At 42.6% G+C, this 24,438-nt stretch overlaps 1 protein-coding gene across 4 annotated transcripts in view; it reads left to right on the top strand.

Moving 5' to 3' along the window:
* The window catches only part of DOCK5 (dedicator of cytokinesis 5), a 115,720-nt gene that overhangs the window by 84,989 nt on the left and 6,293 nt on the right, over window positions 1–24,438 (top strand). For 2 of the 4 annotated variants that reach the window (XM_030509919.1, XM_030509918.1), the window contains 22 exons: window positions 2,065–2,159; window positions 3,201–3,279; window positions 3,797–3,897; window positions 4,968–5,026; window positions 5,506–5,660; window positions 7,261–7,346; window positions 7,881–8,037; window positions 8,563–8,603; window positions 8,716–8,806; window positions 9,405–9,524; window positions 10,198–10,287; window positions 11,406–11,510; window positions 12,577–12,718; window positions 15,130–15,211; window positions 15,414–15,498; window positions 16,203–16,289; window positions 16,756–16,932; window positions 19,099–19,182; window positions 19,900–20,037; window positions 20,146–20,312; window positions 21,094–21,271; window positions 23,602–23,740. In XM_030509919.1, coding sequence (XP_030365779.1) covers window positions 2,065–2,159; window positions 3,201–3,279; window positions 3,797–3,897; window positions 4,968–5,026; window positions 5,506–5,660; window positions 7,261–7,346; window positions 7,881–8,037; window positions 8,563–8,603; window positions 8,716–8,806; window positions 9,405–9,524; window positions 10,198–10,287; window positions 11,406–11,510; window positions 12,577–12,718; window positions 15,130–15,211; window positions 15,414–15,498; window positions 16,203–16,289; window positions 16,756–16,932; window positions 19,099–19,182; window positions 19,900–20,037; window positions 20,146–20,312; window positions 21,094–21,271; window positions 23,602–23,740 — 2,458 coding nt within the window. Of the gene's footprint in view, window positions 1–2,064; window positions 2,160–3,200; window positions 3,280–3,796; window positions 3,898–4,967; window positions 5,027–5,505; window positions 5,661–7,260; window positions 7,347–7,880; window positions 8,038–8,562; window positions 8,604–8,715; window positions 8,807–9,404; window positions 9,525–10,197; window positions 10,288–11,405; window positions 11,511–12,576; window positions 12,719–15,129; window positions 15,212–15,413; window positions 15,499–16,202; window positions 16,290–16,755; window positions 16,933–19,098; window positions 19,183–19,899; window positions 20,038–20,145; window positions 20,313–21,093; window positions 21,272–23,601; window positions 23,741–24,438 lie in introns of those variants that run through there. The other 2 variants (XR_004390008.1, XR_004390009.1) reach the window with 2 other exon arrangements.

Raw genomic sequence — 24,438 nt, 5'->3', positions numbered from 1 at the left:
CAGCAATGCAAATAGTTCCCTCTGAGTTGAAAACTGTCCAATTCATGTCCCCAAAGACTTTCAGTACGAAACCAGGTGAGACATTCAGTTTTTATGTTTTTGGAAGCCCTTAGAATGAACAGCTGTGTCCAGATTTTCCTCCAAACTGCCCAGAACAAGTCAGAACTAAACCCAGTATTTATGCAAGTCTCTGAAGCATGACACAGCAACTGTTCTGGCTTCTTTGTCCCCTTACTCCTTGTGCAACTTAGTAGTGCTTGCTTATTGAAATACTGGCTGGGGAAGAGCCTGGAGTTGTGTTCTTCCTGTAAAAGCCCGATTAAAACCCACAAGAAGGTGTTTGTCATTCAGTTTGGGTGACAAGGTGATCTCTTCTTCCCTGTGCAGTTGGAATTGCAATCTGTTGGGCAACATAGCCACCTACAGGACACACATTTTATCACTTCTGCATCTAAAAGGCTACTCGGCTGCCTTGTCTATAGAGCACTCATCATCTAGCTTTAGACTTGCTCTTTCTATTACCCAAGTGATTTTTTGTGAAGGAAGAACAAACAAAATCAAGTTGATTTAGAAATTCTCTTAGTGTTCATCAAGAAAATGGGTGACAAGGTTTTCAGTAGGGTTCCATAGAAACACTGTGTCTGAAGAAGAAGGGTACTGGAAGTCAAATCCTTTGTGGATTTTGGAAAAAGGTGTATTCAAGGCAGAATCAAAACAAATTGTACATTGATTTGGCCTCAGTTCAGAGTTCTTCCTTCTCCGGACGAGCAGCTTTGGGTAGGAGACCATCATAACTGAAATTCAGAGTAAGGTTAGACAAGTGCTTAAAAGCTTTCCTGAAATGTGAAATCCTTACATCTTCAGAAGCAAGCCCATGTTTGTGGGGGTGCAGTAGGAGTTAATGCCAACATTGCGTTTGGCTGTACTGCAGTAATTGGGTTTATTTTTGTTGTTTGTTGCTGGTTTGAATTTGCTCTGGTATTTTCATCCCTGCCATGGCATCATTACTTGGTTGGTTTAACACTGTTAGAAGTTAATTCATACCTTCAGGGTGCCCCATGTCAAGTCCAGACCTTTCCATCAAGCTCTGATTTAATAATGCCTAAAGGATTTTTACTGAGGCAGCAGCAAATGCCCATTTCTCTCTCTACATCGATGTCACTTGCCATTCTTTAGAGCAAGCTGTTCAGCTTAACAGATTGATTGATTGATTGATTGATTGATTGATTTTCCTGGTGATCTTTGCAAGGTGGTGATGTCTCATGTGACCTTCTTTGTGGCCCTCTCATTTCTGAATGCTTATGTGCTGTCTTTGTAGGGAACAGAATCCATTTATACACTCATAGGTACCATTTATATCCGTAGAGACCACAATATAGAGATCAATATTATTGATATTACCTCCTTTTGCTCATCTCTCTTCTTTTTCTTTTTCCTTTTTTCTTACTCTACAATTCAACCTTGCCTTGCCCAAGTATTAAGGTGGGATATAGCTTTGTTTGGAGCAGTTTAGTGTTTGTGCAACAAGTCTTTTCCTACAGTAATGTTCTAAACTATGTTTCTGACAGCGTGTTCTCTACCTTGTTTAAATGATCCTTTTTAAACTGGACCAGAAAAGACTTAACTAATTGGGAAGGGAAAATACATTATAATTTCCATCTTTGTGGAAGATACTGCTTAGGGCTGTTGTACTGTTATCATTCAGACATTTGGAAACAAGTCCTTGAATATTGGTTTTGCTTTTTAATCCAGCTTGTGCACCAGAACTCCTTACAACACAGCTTAATGCAAAACAGTAAAGACAGATTTAATTAAACAGCTCAACATGTTCTGTGGAATTATTTCTCCTTCTGTAATTGAATGGATGAGATGTCAGAAATAATTTAGTTATTGGACTATACCCACACAATAAGAGCAGCTTCTTAGGAGGTACAGTGTATTGATTGCTAATTGATGCAGTCGTTCATCAATGCAGTTGAAACATCTGCATTTCCCTATATTTTCCTGTGGATAAAAGATTGCCATGTTCAACTTGATGGGCTGTGGGTTTTGTTTTTCCAACAGGACTTCCTGATGGAAACATTCATTATGTTTAAGGATCTGATTGGAAAAAATGTCTATGCAGCTGACTGGATGGTCATGAATATGATGCAGAGCAGGTACCGAGTTGCTGCTATTTTAAGTCTTGTTACTGCTGGGGAGCCTTTCTGGTTCTCAATGGAGGGGGACTCACCCAGGCAGGCTTGTGAGTCCCTGGGGTCAAAAAGCCTTGTTCTCTTTTGCACTTTCAGGGTGATTTAAATTAGATTTCAGTAAATTGCAGTGCCTGCACTGCCATTTCTGTTGATGGAACTGGAAATCTTTCTTCTCCTGCCCAAAGACACACAATGAAAACCACGCAGTCTTTCAGCCAGTCACTTACCTGCTGGAGAGCACAACATAAACCAGAGAAGCCTTTTTGGTTTCAATTCTAAGGGAATCACATGGGAAACATAAAGCTAGAGGTGGACCTAAGTGTGGTCAAGGGTTTAGTGTGCTGGCCTGTGAACTTGAACTACTCAGATTCACTTCTGCCCTCTGCTGTGGGCTTTGTGAGTCGTTCTTCTGCTCAGTCTGTACAATTTGAATGGCTTTGGCTCGCTGTCTGCTGTGCTCGGTAGCAAAGCATGGCCCAAACCTGCTGTCCGTGAGACAGCAGGGCCTGTACACCTGAGTTTATGTTCCAATGGGCAGTGTCAGCAGAACTGGGGAAGAATGAAGAAACAACAAGCAGCTAAGCCCTGGTTGCATGTCGTAGTCATGCAAGTCGTCTTCAAAGCAGAGTCAGTGTAGCTCCACAGCGTTGTAGGGGTGCAGTGTGGAGAAGGACATGAAAGTGACAAGTTATTTGAATGCCTCAGTGGGGATAGGCTAAACTTAAGAGAAGCTGCCATCTGGAATGGCACTGTCAAAAAGCCTGGATGATCCAATAAGTGTTTTGTTTCTCATCTGCCTCCAGTCAAGGTTTCTTCTGTTCAGAAACAGAGGAATAACTTTCCATTAATGTCCCTCTTCTTGAAAAGAGCTGAAATAGTCTTATAGGGGAATACCTGTCTTGTTTGGGAGCATCTGTTCTTGTCTCCTGAGCTTATGTGTAGGAGTCATAAACCCAGAACTTCAATGTTAGCCACCTTTTACCTGATGTTTTTTGTCTCTTCCAGGGTTTTCCTCCGGGCAGTGAACCAGTTTACCTCTGTACTCAACCGTTTCTTTCTGGATCAAACCAGTTTTGAACTCCAGGTAATAGTTCCATTGTTTCTGGATTTTCTTATGCATCCTAGTCCTGAAAGGCAGGAAGAATAAATAAATCCCCCTGTTAAGAGATTTGTTGATATGGAGCATGCATGAGGAAAATGTCTGTAGTCTTTCACAGCAAAGCAGGAGAATGCAAAGCAGCTCTGAACTGCGGTTAGTGCAGCAGTAAGTTGCAAGCAAGTACAACTGCTGTAGGCTTTCCAAGTTTAGCATTATGCTGACTATAGCTGATTTGTGCTTGACTAGTTAAGAAAAAATACTGTATGGACATACCCACTGTCACTGCCTTTAGTTGGCAAGTACAAGCTAAAAAGAGTGAGAAATTTGAAGTTGCTGTGTGCTTGTGGCTTGCCTGCGATGGCTGGGAGCACACTCATCTGCCAGCTCACTGTGGGTACCCTTCCTCATTAACACCACAGCATCTGGGGCCGTGTAGCTGTGTTGTGCTGGTTGATGCTTTTCCTTTGTCTTCTCCTCTTTCAGACTTGTTTCTCTTCCACAGCTCTGGAATAACTATTTCCATTTGGCAGTGGCCTTTCTCACACATGAATCCCTCCAGCTGGAGACCTTCTCACAAGCCAAACGCAACAAAATTATCAAGAAGTGAGTTTACATGTAAAAAGTTGCCAGGCCCCTTTGCTTTGAAGAAGCTTCATTGGTACCAGTCCAGACATACACTGTACAACCTTACAATGAGATGAAGCATGTTGTAGAAGTACTTGATTAATGAATGATGATAAAGGGAGGAAGGGTGACTAGGACAGGTGTCAAGTCTTTACCCTGTGGATATCTGAGTCTGGTCAGACAGATCCTAAGTTGTTTGAGCTGAACTTCAGCACCTTGCCAAAAGAATCTTTCCACTGTAAGGTCTGTAATAGAAGTCTTCCCATAGTTCCCAAAGCAATACCTTGTGCAATTCCTCAGCCATTACAGAAGGTAGGTAAGCAAGAATCCTAAAAGCTCTGCAACTTCTTAGTCCCCTCTCTTTGCTTTTTCTGTTTTGAAAGAAGAGCATTTCAGAGGCATTCATCAACCCAAAAGGAATCATTTTTAGTAAGTTGGCCAAATTCACAGAGACACTGAGCAGCTGTTCCTTCTGCATTTAGCTGGAATCAGGTGCCTAAATATCTTTGTAGATCTTGACATGGAATTTTGTTAGGGCATACACAGTTAATGTTTGCCATCTTTTGTCTGCAGTAATGACAGCCTTAGGATGCCTGGTAATTAAATATTCTTGCATTGACTCTATAACAGCAGTTAAAGCTTTAGGGAAAACCATGAAATACAACAAAATTCTGGGTAGAATTGCATAAAGCAGCAGGGCTGCAGCTTTGTTCTGCTCTCAGGGACCCTGCAGTCTTCTGTCATATTGGCACATGGCCATTCTCTTTCCCTGCACATTAGTGCTGGGCAGGGTAAGGAATTAAAAGGATGAGGTGAACATCTAACAAAAGGTCTGTAATAATGAGGAACTTCTTGGTAGACCCTTAGTAGGGAAGATCATCTGTGAGACCCTTTGCTATTCAGCGTATTCAGGTTTGTGTGTGGTGGTTGCTTTAAGGACAGGCTCATAGGTCTTATGGGTTTGCCATTCAGTTTCTTCAGCAACTTTGCAAAGGTAATTTCAGTGTGCAGGCCTTTCTCAGCTGTTTCTTTCTAACACTTTTTTCTAGGTATGGGGACATGAGGAAAGAAATTGGCTTCAAAATAAGGGATATGTGGTATAATCTGGGTGAGTTCCAGCTAAAGAATTGTCTTTATCCAAGCTCCCAAGCTGTGTTTCAGATCTTTTATTACTTTATGAAAGCTGCTCATGTTCAATGTGGGGAAATACATTTAAGGTTCAGCTGTTCCAGCACACAAAATCTCTTTCCTTTTGCTGTGAATAGCTTGCAAAAGCTGCTGAGATAATTTCTTAGCTTCTCTTTAAAGGATGTGCTGCCATATGAGGGACAAGAGTATAATTTTCCAGAGAGCCTTTGTGATTTGCAGCACTGCATGCAGTTCAGTTCAGTTAATTTCTTGGACTACTCCTGGATTTTAGAGCTGTACATGTTGATTCTACTTTAAGTAGCCATTATTCACATAAAATACACATTCCAAGTAGAATGTCTGTGGTTTATGGGCTTTACTTTATGGGAATAATGTGCTTAAATATTTGAATATCCAAATCCTGCCGTTAAGATGTGTCTGACATTGACGTTCTTGCAGGTCCCCACAAAATAAAGTTCATTCCAGCAATGGTAGGCCCAATCCTGGAGGTAACCCTGGTCCCAGAGCCTGAGCTACGGAAAGCCACCATTCCTATCTTCTTTGATATGATGCAGTGCGAGTTTAACTTCAGTGGGAACAGAAACTTCCATATGGTAAGGGAGCCTGGTATTTTCAGTACAGATGTTCTGCACTGGGCAAGGAGAAGAGAACATTTAAACAAAAAGAAAACAAATACAAAGCCCCCACACAAAACAAGCATTGTGCCAAACGCTTTGGGAAGTTCCTGTGGTTTGTAGGAGTCAGGACTCTTCTGTCCCTGACTACCTTTGCATGACTTGGGTAATGAATGAATTCCTGTTTTCCATAGCTTTCTGCATTTGCAGATGTGCAAATGCCCACATCTACACTGTGAAGCAATTTGAAGCCCCTGAGAGAGTACTCTAAAAGATAATGTCTATTTCCATTTATAATAACAATATAAATTCCCCCAAGACAGATCTTTGGCAGTAAATGTAAGTTACTCTACAGAAAATGGCTGGACAGGCAAGCGTTAGGACTATGCAGTTGCTTATGTACTGACTAATCCCTCATTAACTTCAGATTTGACAACACATTTATGAATACTGGTGCCATCATTAGGGAAAGGAGAACAGGGATACAAAGGAGAGACACGATTTGCTTGAGGATACGCAAGTAAAAGGACAGAGCAGGGAACGGGACCAGGATCCCTGAGTTCCAACCCTGTGCTGATTTCTCCAGAAGTTACCTTTTATTGTTACTGAGAAAGCACCAGAAAGTAAGGAAGGGAAAAGAGGAGCTTCACTTTTGCCTCGAGGTTAAGCTTTCACTGCAGTTTCTAAGGACTTATTCTTCCAGCTTTCCTCTGGGGATATCAGACATTAACATCTCAACTGGCAGGCAGGGGACACTGTAGTTATGCTGTAGACAGTCTTCTCCCTGGAGATGGGTAGAAGCCATCCATCCAAAAGGCAGCCACCTTGGCATTTCAGACTCTTGTCAAATGTGACGTGCATCTCCCTAAGCACCATCCTCACACCGGCTTAGACCCCAGCTTCAGTGTGCATATGGGATCTTTCTTCCCTTGGGGTCATCAGTCTTTGGTGTGGTTGGCCCCAGGGTCTTGGGGTTTTTTGGAATCAGTAGAAGGAAGCAGGATGCATGTGGCATGGATTTTCCATTCCAGTGCTATTTATATACTAGCTACAGCTACAACTGGGATTAAGTACTTGACCTGCTTGCACATAACAGGGCATACCTTCATGGCTAGACAGATAATCACACAGGCCTTGGTTCTTGCATCATGAGAAGTTGCTTTAATTAGCAGTTACAAGTGTTTATGATGGCTGGAGAGTTGTGACTTGCCCTTAACTGATGGTGGTAGTTCAGTTTCTGTAGGGTGAGTGAACGCCCATGCTGTAAGCTGGCTGCTAGAATGCTTCTCCATCCTAGCAAAACTGAACTGTTAATGGTGGAGAGGAAGGGGAAGAATTACCCCAGAGCATGACTTTCCAGTGGCTGTAGGATGAGAGAGGGAGGACTATTTCTTTGTTCCAATCTTGTCTTTCTTTCTTACCATTTTGGTCCAGCAATGAAAGCATCCTCTTGCTAGGCTTGTAACTTTAGCATCTGATGGTGGGGTGGTTCAGAAACACCAGCCACAAGCATTGCTAATCTTCAAACCACGCTCTTGAGAGCTGCTGTCTATTGGATTGTGGTTTTCTGCCTTTTCAGTTTGAAAATGAGTTGATAACCAAGCTGGACCAGGAAGTGGAGGGTGGCCGAGGGGATGAACAGTACAAGATTCTGCTGGAGAAACTGTAAGTTTCATAAAGCACATGGAGGCACTTTTTCACAGCTTACTTGGCTATTTTTCTAATGCAAAAACCCTCTGATTCATTACTGCAGTGAATAGGCAGACAGTGATCTTAATGCTGTATGGGTATTCTGAGACTGATTGCCTTAAAATGATGCTTTTATTCTGGAGCAGCAACTTGAACAACTACCCTAAACTTGGCACTGAAAGCCCAGAGGCAGGTGCCAAACTGGCAGGGAGCTTGTAGGTGGAAAAGCTTGGGAACAGCAGGCTCAGAGGTAAAGCAGAATCAGAGCCTTCTTTTAACAGCAAGAGTAGAACCCAGGTTTTTGATCAATAAGACACACTTTGACCTGCCTGACTTGGGTATCTCAGGTCTGTGGGTGTGATGTGCTGTTTGGCACTATGAGAGTCCCTCTTAAGGGAATGTATTTGACTTGTAGCTGAGTGCCTGTTTGGGTACTTTACACTGAAGTTCTTACCACCACTCAAACCCTTACTTGAGGTTACCCTTCTGTCCCTCTGGGTGTATCTGCAGCCTCCTGGAGCACTGTCGGAAGCATAAATACCTCTCTGCATCTGGAGAAGTGTTTACTTTGCTGGTGAGCAGCCTCCTGGAGAACCTGCTGGACTACAGGACCATCATGCATGATGAGAGCAAGGAGAACCGCATGAGCTGCACTGTCAATGTGCTGGTATGGGGAAGGCTGGATCTGGAGTGGTGCTTTACTGACCTGGCTTTTGTGGATTCTGAAGGATTTTTGTATTTTTGTAGGATTTTAAGATACTTTTTTTATGCCATTTCTGGTTGATGGGCCCAAATCAGACTACCAGCTATTGACAGCTATAAAACATAAAGCTATACAGTTCAAAATCAAGTCCTTGTCTACATGTTAATCTGAAGCCCTGAAATACAGGCAGGAAAGATGGCTAGCTGATAGTTTGGGAAATGTGGGCTTAAATCCCTATTCCACTGCAAAGAGCCTGTATAACTTCAGATGAGTCACTGTGTCTCTTTGACTCACCCCTTTTCTAGAGGTGATAATAGCCCCACCTCATGTTAAAGGGGTGGTTGCAGGGATAAATGCACCTAAGTAGGCAAAATGACAGCAAACATCTTTGAAATACCTAAACCTGATGCTTAAGTTGCTCACCTAGAGATGATCACACAAATCCATGCTGCTTCACATCATTAAAGTTTGACTTCTTTCTATTGGCAGAATTTTTATAAGGAGAAGAAACGAGAGGACATTTATATCAGGTAGGCTGTTTCCCTCCAGAAACCTGTATGTGTAGCCTTTATTTCTCTTGCTATCATGTACACTGATGCAGTGTCCTTCACATCAACTAACAATTGCTTTCTGCTTCCTTAGGTATCTGTATAAACTCCGGGACCTGCACACTGACTGTGAGAACTACACAGAGGCAGCGTACACTCTCCTCCTGCACGCAGAGCTGCTCCAGGTATTACACTGAAGCCAGTTTTAGTTTCCACTGTCAGGATGTGGGTTTGAAATGAAGTGCAAATAGCTCAGAATAAACAATTCACCTGTTTTTTTTAATGTGACTTTGCATTCCCTAGGGTCTAGCGCTCATTGTGTTTCTTCTCTCACATGTTCTGACTACATGGCTAAAGGGATGAAATAAAGATGTTATTAGCATCAATTTGTTCCATACTCTTGGTGCAACAGAGTGCTGTAGTGAGCTGGGACAAAATGTCCATGTTTGGGGTCATAGTACAGGTTTTTTCCCACTTCTGTGTGAACACTGCAAAATGCATTAGCCTAAGCAGTCTTAATCTGGATTTGTCAACCTTTTCATGTCTTCCACAGATTACTAAAGCATACACATCTAGTTAGTGCTCTGCATAAGATCTTAAGCCAAAATCACACCAGTTTTGCAGACAGAATTAAACTGCAAAACTTCCTTGTTCTCCCTTTGCATTGCTGATGGATTTGCCTTGAATGCATCCCTGCAGAAGCTGAGTCTCTCCACTGTAAGGATTTGTTGATCTCAGAATGTTCCAGTTCTTTCAACTTTGCCTTTTTCTCTTCTGTACCAGTGGTCTGAGGAGCCGTGTGTCCCTCACCTTCTGCAGAGGGACAGCTACTGTGTCTACTCGCAGCAGGAACTCAAGGAGAAACTCTACCAAGAAATTATCTCCTTCTTCGACAGGGGCAAAGTGAGTGTCTCTGCAGTGTTCTTCACTGGTAAATCCTTGCCTTGGGGAATGTAGCTGGATAAAGTTGGTTTCAGCGGTAAAAGGAAACGTGATTCCATAATGGGCCTTTGATGCCTTCGGCTGACTTTTTAATGTGGACTGAAAATGCTGTTCAGATGAGAAAAAACCTACTGGTGTTTTCCTTTCTTTTTCTGGGTAATGGCTTTTGCATTGCAGTAAGAATGACTTGTCTGGCTGATACTGAGCTCATGATAGTTGCACTTTGGATAGATGGTTCTACCAGAGTTAAATGAGACAAACCCAAGGAAGCCTGATGGAGTGAATGAAGTTTTCGTGTAGGAGGAGACCACCTGGGCTTTTCTCCCTTGCTGTTTAGTTTAGACATGTCCTTCCACCTCTTTGTGCCTCAGTTTTCTCTATCAGGAGTAGCAATGGAAACCTTTGTAAATCACTTTCAGATCTACAAATCAAAAGAGCTGTGTGACTGTAATGATTGCAAGAAATGTACAGCGTGGAGGCTGAGGGAAAGTTGGCAGTGCATGAAAGTACTGCCTGAATGAAAATCAGCTGAATGCTTTGTTTACCTATCTCTGGTAATGAATGCTTTTAACTGAGGCTTTTATGTTGCTTGTGCTCTTCTTCCCCCACCTGCCTCCCTTCACCCTCCATGGAGATGTGGGAAAAAGCCATTCAACTAAGCAAAGAGTTGGCTGACATGTATGAAAACAAGGTCTTTGATTATGAAGGACTTGGAAATCTCCTGGTAAGACTTTTTTTCTCCATTTTCTCCATTCTCTGCTGACTGCTTAAATTAATATTGTTGAGCAGGATAAGCCCAAAATACATTTATGTTAAAGACAGCAATATCTGAGGGGGGCCTCAGATGCTGGAGAAGGGCTCTTCATCAGGGACTGTAGCGATAGGACAAGGGGTGATGGGTTTAAACTAGAACAGGGGAAGTTTAGGTTAGATATAAGAAAGTTCTTTACTGTGAGGGTGCTGAGGCACTGCACAGGGTGCCCAGAGAAGTGGTAAATGCTCTATCCCTGGCAGTGTTCAAGACCAGGTTGGACAGAGCTTTGGGTGACATGGTCTAGGGTGAGGTGCCCCTGCCCATGGCAGAGGGTTGGCACTGGATGGTCTTAAGGCCCTTTTCAACCCCAAACCATGATTCTATGACAAACAAACCAACATAATCTCCACGGTTTTGTAAAGCTTAATATTAGAGGAATGTTTTCATATTCTTTCTTCAGTGTGTGGTTTTTTGCCCTTGTAATTAGCATGACAATATCATATGCAGATGTTTAGCATTTTTGGTGTTAATCACATAAGGTAACATTTGCACGGTTTATTTTCAGCCTCCATAAATCTCATCACCTTGTTATTTCTGTGGTAAAACTACTGTGTATGAACACAGCACTATAGAATCATCTTGGTTCTGAGTGATGTTTTTTAGCGGTTAAAGATGTCAAACCAGATGGTCTTTATGTTCTTTCATATGAGAATCATCTGCCCGGTTTTCTTTCTGCCAGTTCTCTGACATTTGTCACCATTTGTGTCTGCTCGGTTTCAGAACATATTTATTTTTAATTCGTGCTGCTGTAGTTCAGGATTTCAAGTATCCTCCTGGTGTCCTAAAAGCCATGGCACTGCTCTCATGTCTGCACACCAGGAAATGAAGTTGATTCTGGCCCAGAAAAACCAAATATTTAACCAAGTAAATGGATAAGTATGAGACACTGTATCAAAACACGATTGTAAAACGTGTTCTGGAGGGGAGAACTGATAGATCAGGAGTTGTCACTGGGAACGTTGCTCCAGTCTGGTGGTGTCCCTGAATGCTCCAAAGGGAAAATGGTGGGGTATTCTTTTCTTTTTCAGAAAAAACGAGCTACCTTTTACGAGCACATCATGAAGGCAATGAGGCCTCAGCCAGAGTACTTCGCTGTTGGGTACTATGGTCAGGGTTTCCCCTCTTTCCTCCGGGTAAGAATTCTTCAGCACTCACGTTCTGGAGTGGTGGGTACCCTAAAAGTACTTTTGCAGAGCTTCCAAGCTGCCAAACTCCTTTTCCTTTGAATGACGTTGCAGGAGAGAAATCCCTTAAGTATTTAAAAATACTTCAGTATATAAAAAAAGACAAGTAAGAGACCAGATCTTCTTGTGTTACCACCTTTAATAAGGGTAGTGTGTTGCAGTAGGGTTTGGTAGGTGAGTGCTATTCTTATAAGGACTTCAACAGAATCTACTTTTTGTATTTGTGCCCTATAGGCTTCCTCAGAAATATGACTGTTGCCATTAGAAAATGTGTAGCTTGTAAAGAATTTATCCTGTTGCTTTTCAGCCTGAATCAACCTTATTTTCAGGACATGGATCATTTCAGCGCTCAAGCACATTAGTGAGAGTTTGTCCCACGCAGAACGATTAAAATGCAAAGGTGCTTCCTGTTTGAGATTGCTGCTAAGCATTGCTGGATCTATGCTAGCTATAATACAAGCATCCAGCCAAAGTGAGTCAGATGGGCAGGGTGCAGCACACTAGAAAATATTCCTGATTATGATTTAAAATGAAGGAACATTCACATTTTCAGGCTGGAGTTGTTAGAAGTTGTTGGCCTTAAACGGAAGCCAAGCTTAATAAAAAAGAAATATGTTAACTTGGAACTGTGTTACCGGATGGCACCGGAGGCTTTCATCTCCAGGTCATGGCTTTGAATCCATCCCTTCCAGAAACCACACATGTTATCTTCCTTAAAATCAGCCCCCCTGACTGAGAGTTCATGTGTTGAATGTGCTTGAGTGCTAGAAAGGATGAACGTGGTCAGTAACACTTGTGTGTGGAACATTTTCTAGACAAATATGAGGTTGCCATTGCAGGGCTTTGCTCCTGTTCTCACTCCAGCCTGTGTTTCTTCTCACGTATTCTGGTTGTTTGTTGGGCCAGGAGACAACCCTTCATATAAACTAGATCTGAGATTCTCTGTGTGTGTTTAGAAAGCTCTTGCTCATGGCTTTGTTTCGTGTTAATTCTCCTTTTCTTCTGCTACCCACAGAATAAGATTTTTATCTACCGTGGCAAAGAGTATGAACGAAGGGAGGACTTCAACCTGAAGCTACTGACCCAGTTCCCTAGTGCTGAGAAGATGACCAGCACTGCTCCTCCAGGAGAAGAGATCAAGTCTTCTCCTAAACAGTGTATCTTTTGGTTCTGATACATTTTGGCACATTCATGGTTTGTCTCTTGCCTAGAATGACCAATTCCTAAAATGGGTAAACAACAATGATAAGCAAGGAACTTACTGCACCAGGGGGACCTAGAAGGCAGGGAGTGGGCATGAAAATAAGACTATCCAGAACTTCAGTACTGAACTTAAAACATACTGGAAAAAAGAGACAGCTTGATATTGTCAGAATTAAACAAATGGCTGTTAGGATGAAACCTTAACAAATGGCAGGTCAGGATTTCTTGTGCCTTCTTCTCAGGCAGGTGATATTCACTACTGTAGGATAGGTGTGGTCCAGTTTGGTCCTTCTAGGTTAAAGAGGTGAAATACAGGCAGTGAAAGTGAGATATAAAGTAGGTGGAAGTATGTTCTCTTCTTGCTTGCAGTGAACTAGCATTTATGAAGTAGCTGTTGGTTTGGTTTGGTTTTGGTTTGATTTTTGATTCCCTCAAAGCCATTTTGTAAGAAGTGTGACGTGATTTTGCTGGTGGAAGTTGTTGGATGAACAGCACTTTTAAAGATTTTATTATTACCATTTTTTCATTATGCTGGTGGAACTCCAACCTGTGTGTCCCAGCACACACTTAAGGCTTAAGATCCTCTTTCTCCTGATTGTGAGCATGACCAAGTACAGCCTAGCAAGATTCTTGTTCGTGACTTCCAGTTGACAGGAGGTGTGCTCCTGGAAGATGTGTATCAGTAACAACCAAGTTTCCGGGCTTCCAGCCTGTGTTATACAGGCCAGTGTTACACAGGCCAGACTAGAGAATCTGATGGTCCATTTTGGCCTTAAAGGTCTGTGCACAAAAGCACAACTCAAGCAGTGATACCAGATGCTTCCCTTGCAATAAGCCTGCCAAGCACTAAATCCACATAGGAAATTAAAAGTCATTCAAGACCAAACTTGGTATCAAAAAATGCCTCTTCTATTGCTGCTTTGTTTCAACTACTTCCTTAGCATCTGTTTGTGTTTGTTCTAACGGTTTTGGCTCAAGATGAACCTGAACTGCAAAATTTGGATCCAGATCTGAACTCTTCCAAAAGTTTGGGGGTGTTTGGTTCCGGGTCCTTGGCATAGCCCCATTATAAAGGGGAGCAGCTGCATAGTTTGGATTTGGTACAGGTTCTTCTCGGACTCTTACAAACACCTTCTGAAAAGATGAGGAGTTCGAGTGCCCAAATCTCTTGTTATGTTAGGCAGGCGTTGGTGGCTCTGCTCTGTGGTTTAATTTCATGCTTTTTTAACCTCCTTTGTCTCAGGCTCTTTTTTGCTTAGAGTCTTTTCTCACTCTTTTATGATAAAATGTCTCATTCTTCCTTCGATTGTTTCAGAATAGTGTACTGGAGATACCAAGTGGGCTCTACACCATCTCAGGGAATGCCTACCCACCTAAGCATGAGTCTTTCACCAGTTCTGAACTAGAAGCCGTATAGCACACTTGGCATGGCATGAAGCCCAAGCTAATAAGCTCTCCTGAGAGAAGGAATATATTAGCTTGGGCTCAGTGCTTGATCTAATGTGGCTCTGTGGGTTTGGGTTCTGATTTGGCTGGTATCCAGCTGGCTCATCAGTGTGGGCAGAAGGACCTTGCCTTTGCTTTCCAAATACTGTTCAGAACTACCCTCAGTGAAATAAAGGATGTATAGGGCTACCCTGCCCACCAGTAAAACACTGCCACTTCAGGGTGCAATTGACAAGTGATTCACAGGAATAATCTATGAATGAGAGTCAAATTGTTCATGCTTTACTTTTCCATACAGGTTTTTACTTCTGTAAAGCCTTCAATTCCACTCTGGAGGAACAACATTGTTAAGCTGTTGTGCTTAGGGATACTATTACTAATGTATTTTTACTATCTGTCATGGTTCACAGGTGTAAAAGCTGAAGATGAAGTAGATATTCACTGATTCAGACCAGCCTCCTTTCTTCAGTTAGCTTTAGCCATCTAAAAAGTGGGAGGGAGGGAGGAGCAGCTTCGCTGTACTGGAAGAATCCGACTAATAACCATGGGGTGCTGAGGGAGAGAAGAGAGGCAGATGCATCCATTACAGAACCTAGGACAGAATCTTGTTTCCTGTCTGCAGAGCAGAAATCAGTAACACCCAGGCTTCCCAAGCATCTCGCCAGGGAATTTCAATAGTTGGAAGTATTTGTACAGCCCTTATCTTTGTGGCTTTTAGTTCACAAGTAGCACACAAATACGAGAAGCAATAGAATGCCTATGGTTGTTGATGAACTAGGAAGTATTCTTCTTCAAATGTGACAAGAGCACAGGGAATTGTTGAGAAGTCTGACATTTGATGAAAACAGGGAAGGTATTTCCCTCCCTCTCCTGTTTTGTCAAAAGGGTTCATAGTTTTTCATCCTTAACTGCTGCTCAGATGTGCAATGCTTTATTGTGAAGCCTGTGATGAACCTGCCACCTAATTATAAAGATAAACCTGTTCCTGAACAGATCTTAAAGTAATTTCTTTTCCTTTTCCCTCAACATTTCCTCTGTATTTGTCTCAAATAGCCCAGGCACAGAGGAGGAGGTGCCTTTGTGTCTTGTGTAAATTTGTTTCACAGTCCAGTTTAAACTTGGTTGGTTTTAAGAGGAAACAGAACATTTATGTAAGGAGGATGGGAGGTGAGAAAACTCACCATTTACTCTGCTTCTTTCTAGCTACTACAGAGCAAACGAGGTGCAGCAGTTCACACACTCCCGACCAGTCAGGAAAGGAGAAAAAGATCCAGACAACGAGTTTGCTGTGAGTCCTTTGCTTTTGGTGCCAGTTGTCTTGAATGTCTGAGCTATGAGAAAACAGTTCTATGCATTTATTTTGTTGGTGGCATTTTGAGCAGCACTGTCACTTTTCCCCCTCCACCTGGGCAGTGGAGTTTTGGTATTAAAAATACAGGAGAAACAAAGGGCTGTACTTCACGTGGCAATCTCCACATAAAGCCAATGTGATAATGTCAAGGGGCTCCACAGCTGAAGTTGTAACATTCAAATCCTTGATCTAGAATCATAAATATTGTGCTGTGACTAATGTAGCCATCCATAGGGAGGCCAGCCTCTAACCGTGATGGATCAGTTCAACTTCAGGCCAACTTCTAAGGTTTGAAGTGGAGAGTGAGCCTTAGGTGTGGTGTCATCACCTTTGTCCTTGCTGCCTGTGAGGTGTAGTGTTGCTCATGTGCAGTGTTTGGGCATGTTGCATATAACTCTCACTAAATATGCCATAGTAGCAGTCCACATGGAGGGTAACAGCCTACTGCTGCTAATGTTGATACCATTGAAATAGAGCTGGTATTTCTTGCAAAAAATCCTGGGTTCCACCCCAGAATCATTGTGTAAGTCCTGCCAGCTAAGCCTGGAAGCTTGGCTCTGTGCTCTGCTGCAGAAGAGAATTAAATTGCAAGACCAATATTTTCCTTACATCTTGGATTTTTTTTTTCCTTCTTTAACTAGAACATGTGGATAGAAAGGACAACCTACACAACAGCATATTCATTTCCAGGCATCCTCAAGTGGTTTGAAGTCAAACAGATTACGACGGTGAGTTCTGCACATGGGTTGGGTCTAATCCCTTCTATATCTTTCATGAAGCAAAGAGTCTTGCAACAGTGAGGAGTAGTAGTCCTTCCACTGTTGAATGTGGTGCACCAATAACTTCTGCTTCAGATAAAAGCAAATGCCTGCATTCTTTCATGTGCTTGTCTTTTTATGCCATTCTGCAGACAGCACTACCCAAGGCAGCAAAGTTCTGCATTGACTGTATAATGCTTGGGAGAGTGGTCACTTCTATAGCATAGTCCACAGTCAGCAGCCAAGTCCTAAACTGTTGTTCCTTCAGGTTGAGGTGTAAGATCATTCTTGCATTCATCTCTGAATGCCAGGATAGCACAGGGAGTCCAAAATCCTCTGCTGGAAACTGTTAGGCTGCCATTCATGTACGAGGAGTTACTTAACTTCATATTAAGTGGAGGCAAGTGAAGGTTTTTTCTGTTTCTTCTTGACATAGGAAGAGATCAGCCCCTTGGAGAATGCCATAGAAACAATGGAGCTAACCAATGAGAAAATCAGCAACATTGTGCAGCAGCATGTCTGGGACCGGAGTCTTCCTGTGCATCCTCTCTCTATGCTCCTGAATGGGATTGTGGACCCAGCAGTGATGGGGGGATATACCAACTATGAAAAGGTCTTTTTTTGCTTTATCTGTAGCTCAGCCTGTTGACCTCTGCGGTGTTGAAGACCTGGATTGAAGCCTTTAGTGACATGGTTTAGTGGTGGACTTGGCAGTCCTGGGGTACAGGTTGGACTTCATGTTCTTAAAGGTCTTTTCCAGCCTAGTTGATTCCATGATTCTGTGGGAAATTTCAAGTTCAGTTTTCAGCTACTACTCTGACTTAGTGCATTCTGTAGCTGTATCTGTGTGTTCAGAGCTCAAAGAAGAGGAGAAAAGAACAAAGATGAGAGATTTCCCCTAGACTACCTGGTGGGAAACATCCACATCTTTAGTGCTTAGTTTTAGTGCTGTGCATTGGCACAGAAATGAATGATCCAGCTCTTTTGGGCCTCATTTATGGCAGTGATAATAACGTGATCCTACCTCATGGGGGCATTGAGGTGCTTGGTCAGCCCAATGCACAGCCCAGGTAACAAAGGAAAGCAATAGAGCTCGTGTTTCTCCGTTGTACTAATATAGAGTGGTGAGGCAAATGAGGATTTCTCTTTCCAGCAGATAATATGTCTTTGGAGTCTTGCAGCAAAGAGCAGATATTTCAGGAAAAAAGCAGTATTTCCTATCCAGGTTTATTCTGTGATTCAGTTGACTTCAGTTGAACAATGTACGTTCTTCTCTGTTCGTGATGTTTAACTTAAGGTGTTTACTCCCAGTATCTGATGATGGTATTCCCAGCACAAAACACACTGCTTATTTCCATAAACTGAGTGGATGGTGTTAAAACACGTTTAATTCTACTCAGATGTGTTCAAGTCACATGAAATGAAGTGCAAAAGTTAAATGGGAGAGGGTCTAACTCTGCTGATTCCAGAGGAGTTGCATATGCTTTGCCAGGGCTGAATTTGGCCCTAAATCCTCCCATTTTATGAATTAAGGTTGACATAAAGTTTAGAATTACGAAAGTGGGAAAGCAGTTAAAACGAGGAAACACGAAGTATCTGAACCACATCTGGAAATACTCATTTTTCTGCTTCATATTTTCCTATTTCAGCTGAAGATCAGTACAGAACATTTGGCTTTTGTGGGCGGCTAAAATCTTGAGTTTTAATTGTTTCGTTGTAGCCAAAAGCCAAAGTCTGTGTTTCTAACATGCACTTTCTTCTTGCAATAATTAAACACTTTCAAGAATAATCCTCCGGGACCTACCCAGCAGTCCTTCCAGAGGCTAACCTCCTCTTAACATCAGCCTTTTGCAGAATCATACCTCTAGGCCTATAAACACTTGTGCATACGGTCCAGTTAATGGAACACAGAGCTAAGAAATATCTGTAGAGGCTGAAGTAGATCAGAGACGTGTTTTCAGACCAAATGAAAAATTATGAGGGGTTTTATCTAGCAAAAAGAAAAATGAATTTCTCCTGACCAGGAATCGTGATACATTTTCAATGCACTTAATGGGACTTGGCACAATTTTAAGGCTTCAATCCAGGGAAGTGTACTTGTGTTTGTTCAACTTGAAACCGAGACCAGATTCTGTTGATTAAAGGTTAAACACATAAGAAGCATAGACTAAAGGTGCTTTGTTGAATCAAACCATGAGTCAAAAATCTCAACGCAGCCTGTATTTCCACGGAGTCTTTGTGACAAGCCCCATGTGATAATATTGTACTTAAGGGCTTAAATCATAGAGCTTAAGGAAATTGCAGGCGGGAGATGCCCTGTTCACCTCTCTGCTGCTGAGGTTGTTGGCGTGTCATGTGCTGTAGGTCACGGAGTGCTAAAAACGAAAGAGACTTTAGAAAGTGAGAACTCAAGAGACTGGATCTGCAACTTGCACTTGTGCAACAAGTGATGTAACGTGGGTTATTCAAATCAGTGCTGTTTTATGAGAAGGAATTGGAACCGAAGAAAACATTTGCGATGAAGTGGCTTTTTTGCATACCCGTGTTTCACTGAAAAAATTAGTAGGTTTTTTTATTAAACAACAAAAATGTCTCTTTTGTTCCCAGTTCTCAACAAATAACCACGGTTCTTTGCCCCTCAGCTTTGTGTCAGGGCAAAATTTGTCTTTAATATGAGGAATAATGGCAATGAATTGCTTTTAAGGTACAGGGATCTTTCACTTAGAGTTAACAGCGAAAGCAATGTAGCGTCTGTCTCATTTTCTCTCTCTGCTTTCAGGCCTTTTTCACAGAGAGGTATCTTCAAGAACATCCCGAAGATCAAGATAAAATTGAACTGCTCAAGCAACTAATTGCTCTACAGGTATTGTAGTGGGAAAGAAGTGGGAGCACTCTATGTGCAGTTGTTTTTCCAGCATCATTGTTTTGGAGAGGTAATGGAGATAAATGCTATAAGAACAATCTGGAAGCTGCTGTATTCTAAAATCGTGGCCTAGAGTCTTCCATGTGCCTTGTGTTGCTCTAAAATACTATTCTAAAATAGTTGCCAATGTGGCTTAGATTTTTCCCCCTTGAGTGTAACAAAATAGCTTTTACCTCTTCAGGAAATCATCAGACCTGATGTTCTGTCAGTCTGAGCATTGAATGCTGTCTCTCTCGACCTGCATAGCAATGAAAACTGCCCTGTTTTCTTGCAATGCAAATTGCATCCCGACATATTCCCACACATCAGGGCCCAGTTAAAGCTACCACACAGTCACACAGCTTCAGAGGCTAAGAAGTGATACTCCAATATTTAACATGTTCTGGTTTCTAAAGCAGAATATGGAATCTGAGTGGGGAAGAGAGAACCATAGGTGTAGGTGGGGAAAGTGTTCATGTTTCTTGAACACAGTCAAGATACAAGTCAGTAGCTGAGCTTCCTTACTGTGTGGCTGCTTTTTTTGCCTCTGCAAACTCAAAGAGCATTGATTTATGTCGTTTAAGTGTATCTGAGATGTGGAACATACATAGAAAATTCCTTCCTGGAACAGGAGAGCTGATTTGTCCTTTTGTAGCTTCTTTTTATTCCTCCTTTCAGATGCCACTGTTGGCAGAAGGGATCAGGATCCATGGTGAGAAGCTGACAGAGCAGCTGAAGCCTCTGCATGACAGACTGACAGCCTGCTTCAAGGAGCTGAAGAAGAAGGTGGAGAAGCAGTATGGTGTGATCACTTTGGTAAGCATACCTACTTGTTTAGTGTTCTGCCTTAAAGAAACACAACTCTCCCCTTTCCCACTTGCGAGTTAGTGTTATATGGCTTATCACAGGCATGTTTGTCTGCAGCCTCCCTCCCTCACCGAAAGGAAGCAGAGCAGGTCAGGCTCTGTGGTGTTGCCCTATATCATGTCCTCCACGCTGAGACGACTCTCTGTGACATCTGTGGCATCTTCTGTGATCTCTTCATCTTCCACATCGTCTGATAGCACTTCTTCCAGACCAGGTTCAGATGGGTTAGTAATCATCAGCTTCTACATATGATTTACTTGAGTGGGGATATGCCTTTGCCAGAATTATTGCTCTTAAAATGAAGATTTATTCCGTACACAATGGGAATTCTTACACATGTAAAACTTTAAATGGAGGCTAATGTTGTTATTCCCATTTACAGATAGGGGGTTTGAAGCACAGCTAAGGATAGTTCTGGGGATTGACTGTTTCTGAAGTCCCAGTTATCTATATGATACTGAATAGGGATGGAGGCAGTGTATTTCAGATGCACACTATATTTCTTCCGCAGGAATGCTGGGAAACAGAGCTGTAAGATACTACAAGGTAATTTAGTTTGATGTGATCTGCAAAGAGGTGCATAGTCGTATGGTGCTTGTTCCACCTCCCTATTTGTAGCTGCCACACATGGAAAGATTTCCTAATGTCACTTCTCTGTACATTTAGTTTGCATCTTTGATAACTAGGGGGTCTGGGTGACTTGCTCAAGGTCACACAGCGGACTCGGTGGCAGGGTTCAGCATAAAGTGCAGGTCTGGTATTTTATGCTGAACGTTTTATCTGCTCTACAAGTAGATCACACTTTATCTTGTACATAGGACATGATACTCAAAATAGCTAGAGGAACTTAGGAGCACAAATCTCACTGAAAATGCTTTGGTCAGAACTCAGTTTTTTGCAGTAATCTGTTATTCAAACTAAGAGATCACAGCTTGTGACAGACAGCACTTTACATGTCTGATGGATTAATGTTTCATGTTTTTTCACTCTCGATGTGGGCCACAGATCTATTCTGGAACCTCTCTTGGAGAGAAGAATATCAACAGCTTCCAGAGCTGAGGAACTGCCTGTGAAAGATGATGGTGATAACCGGATTAGCAAACTGAAGCGGAAGGAGTGGAGTATTAGCAAGTCTCAGGTTATTGTAGAGAAGGAGCCAGAAATGGAACTGACTTCCAAAATGGTAAAAAAACCTTTAAAAGCCAGCAATAACAAAATCCCTAGCAGGAGCTTTTAGTGTTTCCATCAGCCATGCTTGTCATTGGGAACTTCATTAAATAGTGGGAGGGGTTCACATACCAAAAGCTTTGGTCATCTGAGTCATTCTTGCTTTTTCTTTATGTGGAAAACTTGTGTCACAGAGCCAACTGCAGTTTGCCTTAAGGCACACACTGGAAGCATGAGGCACTGATGTTTCATCTAGGTGCTCAGTGCCCTCAGTTCTTGTAGGAGCGGAGGACTGTGTGATGCACTCAGCACCACGTAGAATTGTTCTGGTTTTGTTGGAGCAAGCAGACACTGTGAGCCCACTCAAAAAATCCAGCTGTCAAACCAGATGTTCAGCTGCTGTCAGTCAGCACCACTGCACTCGTCAAACGTACTGCAAGGTGAAGATCAGTTTGATAGATTGGGGAGTTGTAAAAAGAAGGTCTGGTACTTAGGTCACCAGCTTGGGACTTGGAAAAACTGGTTCTTCCAGTGTGTACTCTGCTGCAGCCCTCCTGTGGGAGGGCAGGAGTGTTTACTCCTCGAGCAAATTATTTGCAAGAGGAAGAAAAGAGAATCTATATCCCCACAGGAGTGTAGTAATGGGGAATATGTTGGAAGCTGTTTGGCATTAAGGTTGACAGTGAGATTTAGAATGAACACCTAATACAAACGGATATGTTTCAGCCCAGAAGTAGAGTTGTTTGACCTTGGAGTATTATCTTGATTGATGCAAAGACTATGTTACCCTGTCAGAGAGTATGGGAGAACTGGGCATCTGGGTATTTAACCTGGTGGTTCAGTGATACTAATTTGACTTAACACAGGCAGTGTAAACAATGAGAAAACACAAGTTCTTCTATTTCCCCTTTTCTCCCAAGACCTCAGCTGAATCCGGCAGGAACAGGTTATGCTGCTATATATTCAGGAATTCTCATCAAATCTGAGTGATGCTGCCAGCACTTGGAGCCTGCAGAATATTTATAAGAAGGGGGAAGGTGGTTCTAGAATCATGTCGTTTGGTATTGACAGCTTTCAACCCCAGAGGAAAACATGCAGTTGTAAATGTTAGTGGTTTATGAGACCTGGCCTTCTGCCTCTGGAAGAGCTGCCCTTGAATTCCGTGGGTTTAACCCACAAACTGTGATATCAGCTGCTGATCACTTGATACAGTAAAACTAGAGGGAAAAGATCTGGGGGAAGGCCCACGGTATCGACCAGTTCAGTAGGGCACTGAGGCATGTCTGTCCAGGGCTTTGCATTGCAGAGAGCTGAGAGATGCAAAATAAACACCCACCCTCCCTTCTCCCCCCGTATTTCCAAGGCCACATTCCATGTGTGGTCAGCTGAATGAGCAGTCAAGGGTTGTGTTCATGCTGAAGAACATTGCGAAGTACATCAAAAGCTGGTGTTTATAGCTGGTCTGTTCAGAGCTGCATAGTGCAGCACAAGATTTGGACAGACTGATTTTATACAGCTCTTGACCAAGCTGCTTTAGAGCTAGAAAGCCAGAAGGAACCAAAGGCTTGTGGTGTGTCCAGCAGCTTTGGTCTTTATAAGTTTTATGTTCACCACACCAGTGTGTGGTCCCTCCTGTGCAGTGAGAAACACTGAACTGCTCAGTGATGGAGAATTGATCTCTCAAAGAGCCAGTGAGTTTAATTACGTGTGTGAACAGCCTTCCCTGTAAAGCAATAAACTAATATTTAAAAGGACCATAATATTTGAACATTGGACTCTGGGGACCGTATTCAGATGGCCTCATTATTTGAATGAAGAGCACAGAGGACATATGTGGCACTGGAAGGAACTGGGACAACATCTCCCAAGTCCCTGAAATAGTCGTGTTTCACAGCCCTAAGGAGCTAGATGATACCAATGGTCCCAACTTGCACCCAAATTTCATCTGTGTTTTCTTCTTGGAAAGACTTACTCCCCTTCAGATCTGTTCACAGAACTGCAGGTCAAATGCAACAGTTCTTCAGGCTGATTCCTTCAGTCAGGGAAGCTGACGTCTTCCCTTCTCAGTTAATACACTAAGGTCCTTAAAAGCAGTTTACTATTGCTACGCAGTTAGTAAGGTCCCACAGAGCACTGGATGTGTCACAGGAGCACAGTGAATGCCTTTTGACATGGCTCAGCCTGTGCAATGCTTTCGCTCTTAACGTTTCACCTGAGTGCACCTTTCTCTCCCTGCATGGCTTTTCTGGAGCATGTTGATGCCTCTGTGACAGGTCTGATTATCCCATGCGTGTGCAGCAACCTTGCTGACTTCTAAGGGGTTTGTTTACTCTCTGTTTCAACCAGGGCATGTCAGGAAAAGCACAAAGGCCAAAGAGTCTGCAATTAGGAGACAACAGACTGACTTTGCTTCAGGGTTCCTCGCTCCAGCAATCAACACCTCGAAGCCCACCACCCATCACTCCCAAAACCCCAAGAACCCAAAGTAAGTTCTGTTACAGAGCAATTGCCACATCCTTCAGGGCAGTAGTAGGAATTACTATTTATTTGCTGAGGTAACCTTACTGGGGAGGGAGGAAGGAACTGCTCTGCAGTACTTCACAGAAAGTGACTCTGGGCTGCTAATATTTGCAGACATTTTTGTCAGATAACAGGATTTGGCAGTGATATCAAAGGCACTACAGTCATACTTGTGACTTACATATCACTCGTTACAATCAGTATATCAGATGAACTCCAGAGAACAATTTTTCAATTTCTTACTTGTTTCCTCCTGTATTGACTTGCATTGACTAGAGGAGCATCTCCTGTGGATTCACTGGATGGAACTGCATCAATCCAGCATGGTATTTCGCATCAGCTTTATGGCTGAATTTTCTCAGCAAGCCCTGAGGGCTTTGGTATTTCATGACCAGTAACTCCCATCATATGGCAGAAAGTTTCAGGAGAAGCTGCTCTGCAGCTTGGAAGTTCAGCTGATAAATGTGACACCTAAAAGAGATGGAGTTTATCATTAGCAAAATGAGTTTTCCCTTCCTAGCATATCCAGCAAGCTCTGTAGGTACTTCTGAAACAACAGATCAGTATGGCTAAGGTAAAAATACAACTGTGGTGTCACCACTGGCAACTTCCTTGCTTGCTGTTGCCTTTCTCACTCTGCTGCTCTGTTTGAAGTTCATACGT

This window comes from Strigops habroptila, chromosome 21 (genome assembly GCF_004027225.2).
Source record: "Strigops habroptila isolate Jane chromosome 21, bStrHab1.2.pri, whole genome shotgun sequence".
NCBI lineage: Eukaryota > Metazoa > Chordata > Aves > Psittaciformes > Psittacidae > Strigops > Strigops habroptila.
This window is presented reverse-complemented; position numbering and strand designations above follow the sequence as displayed.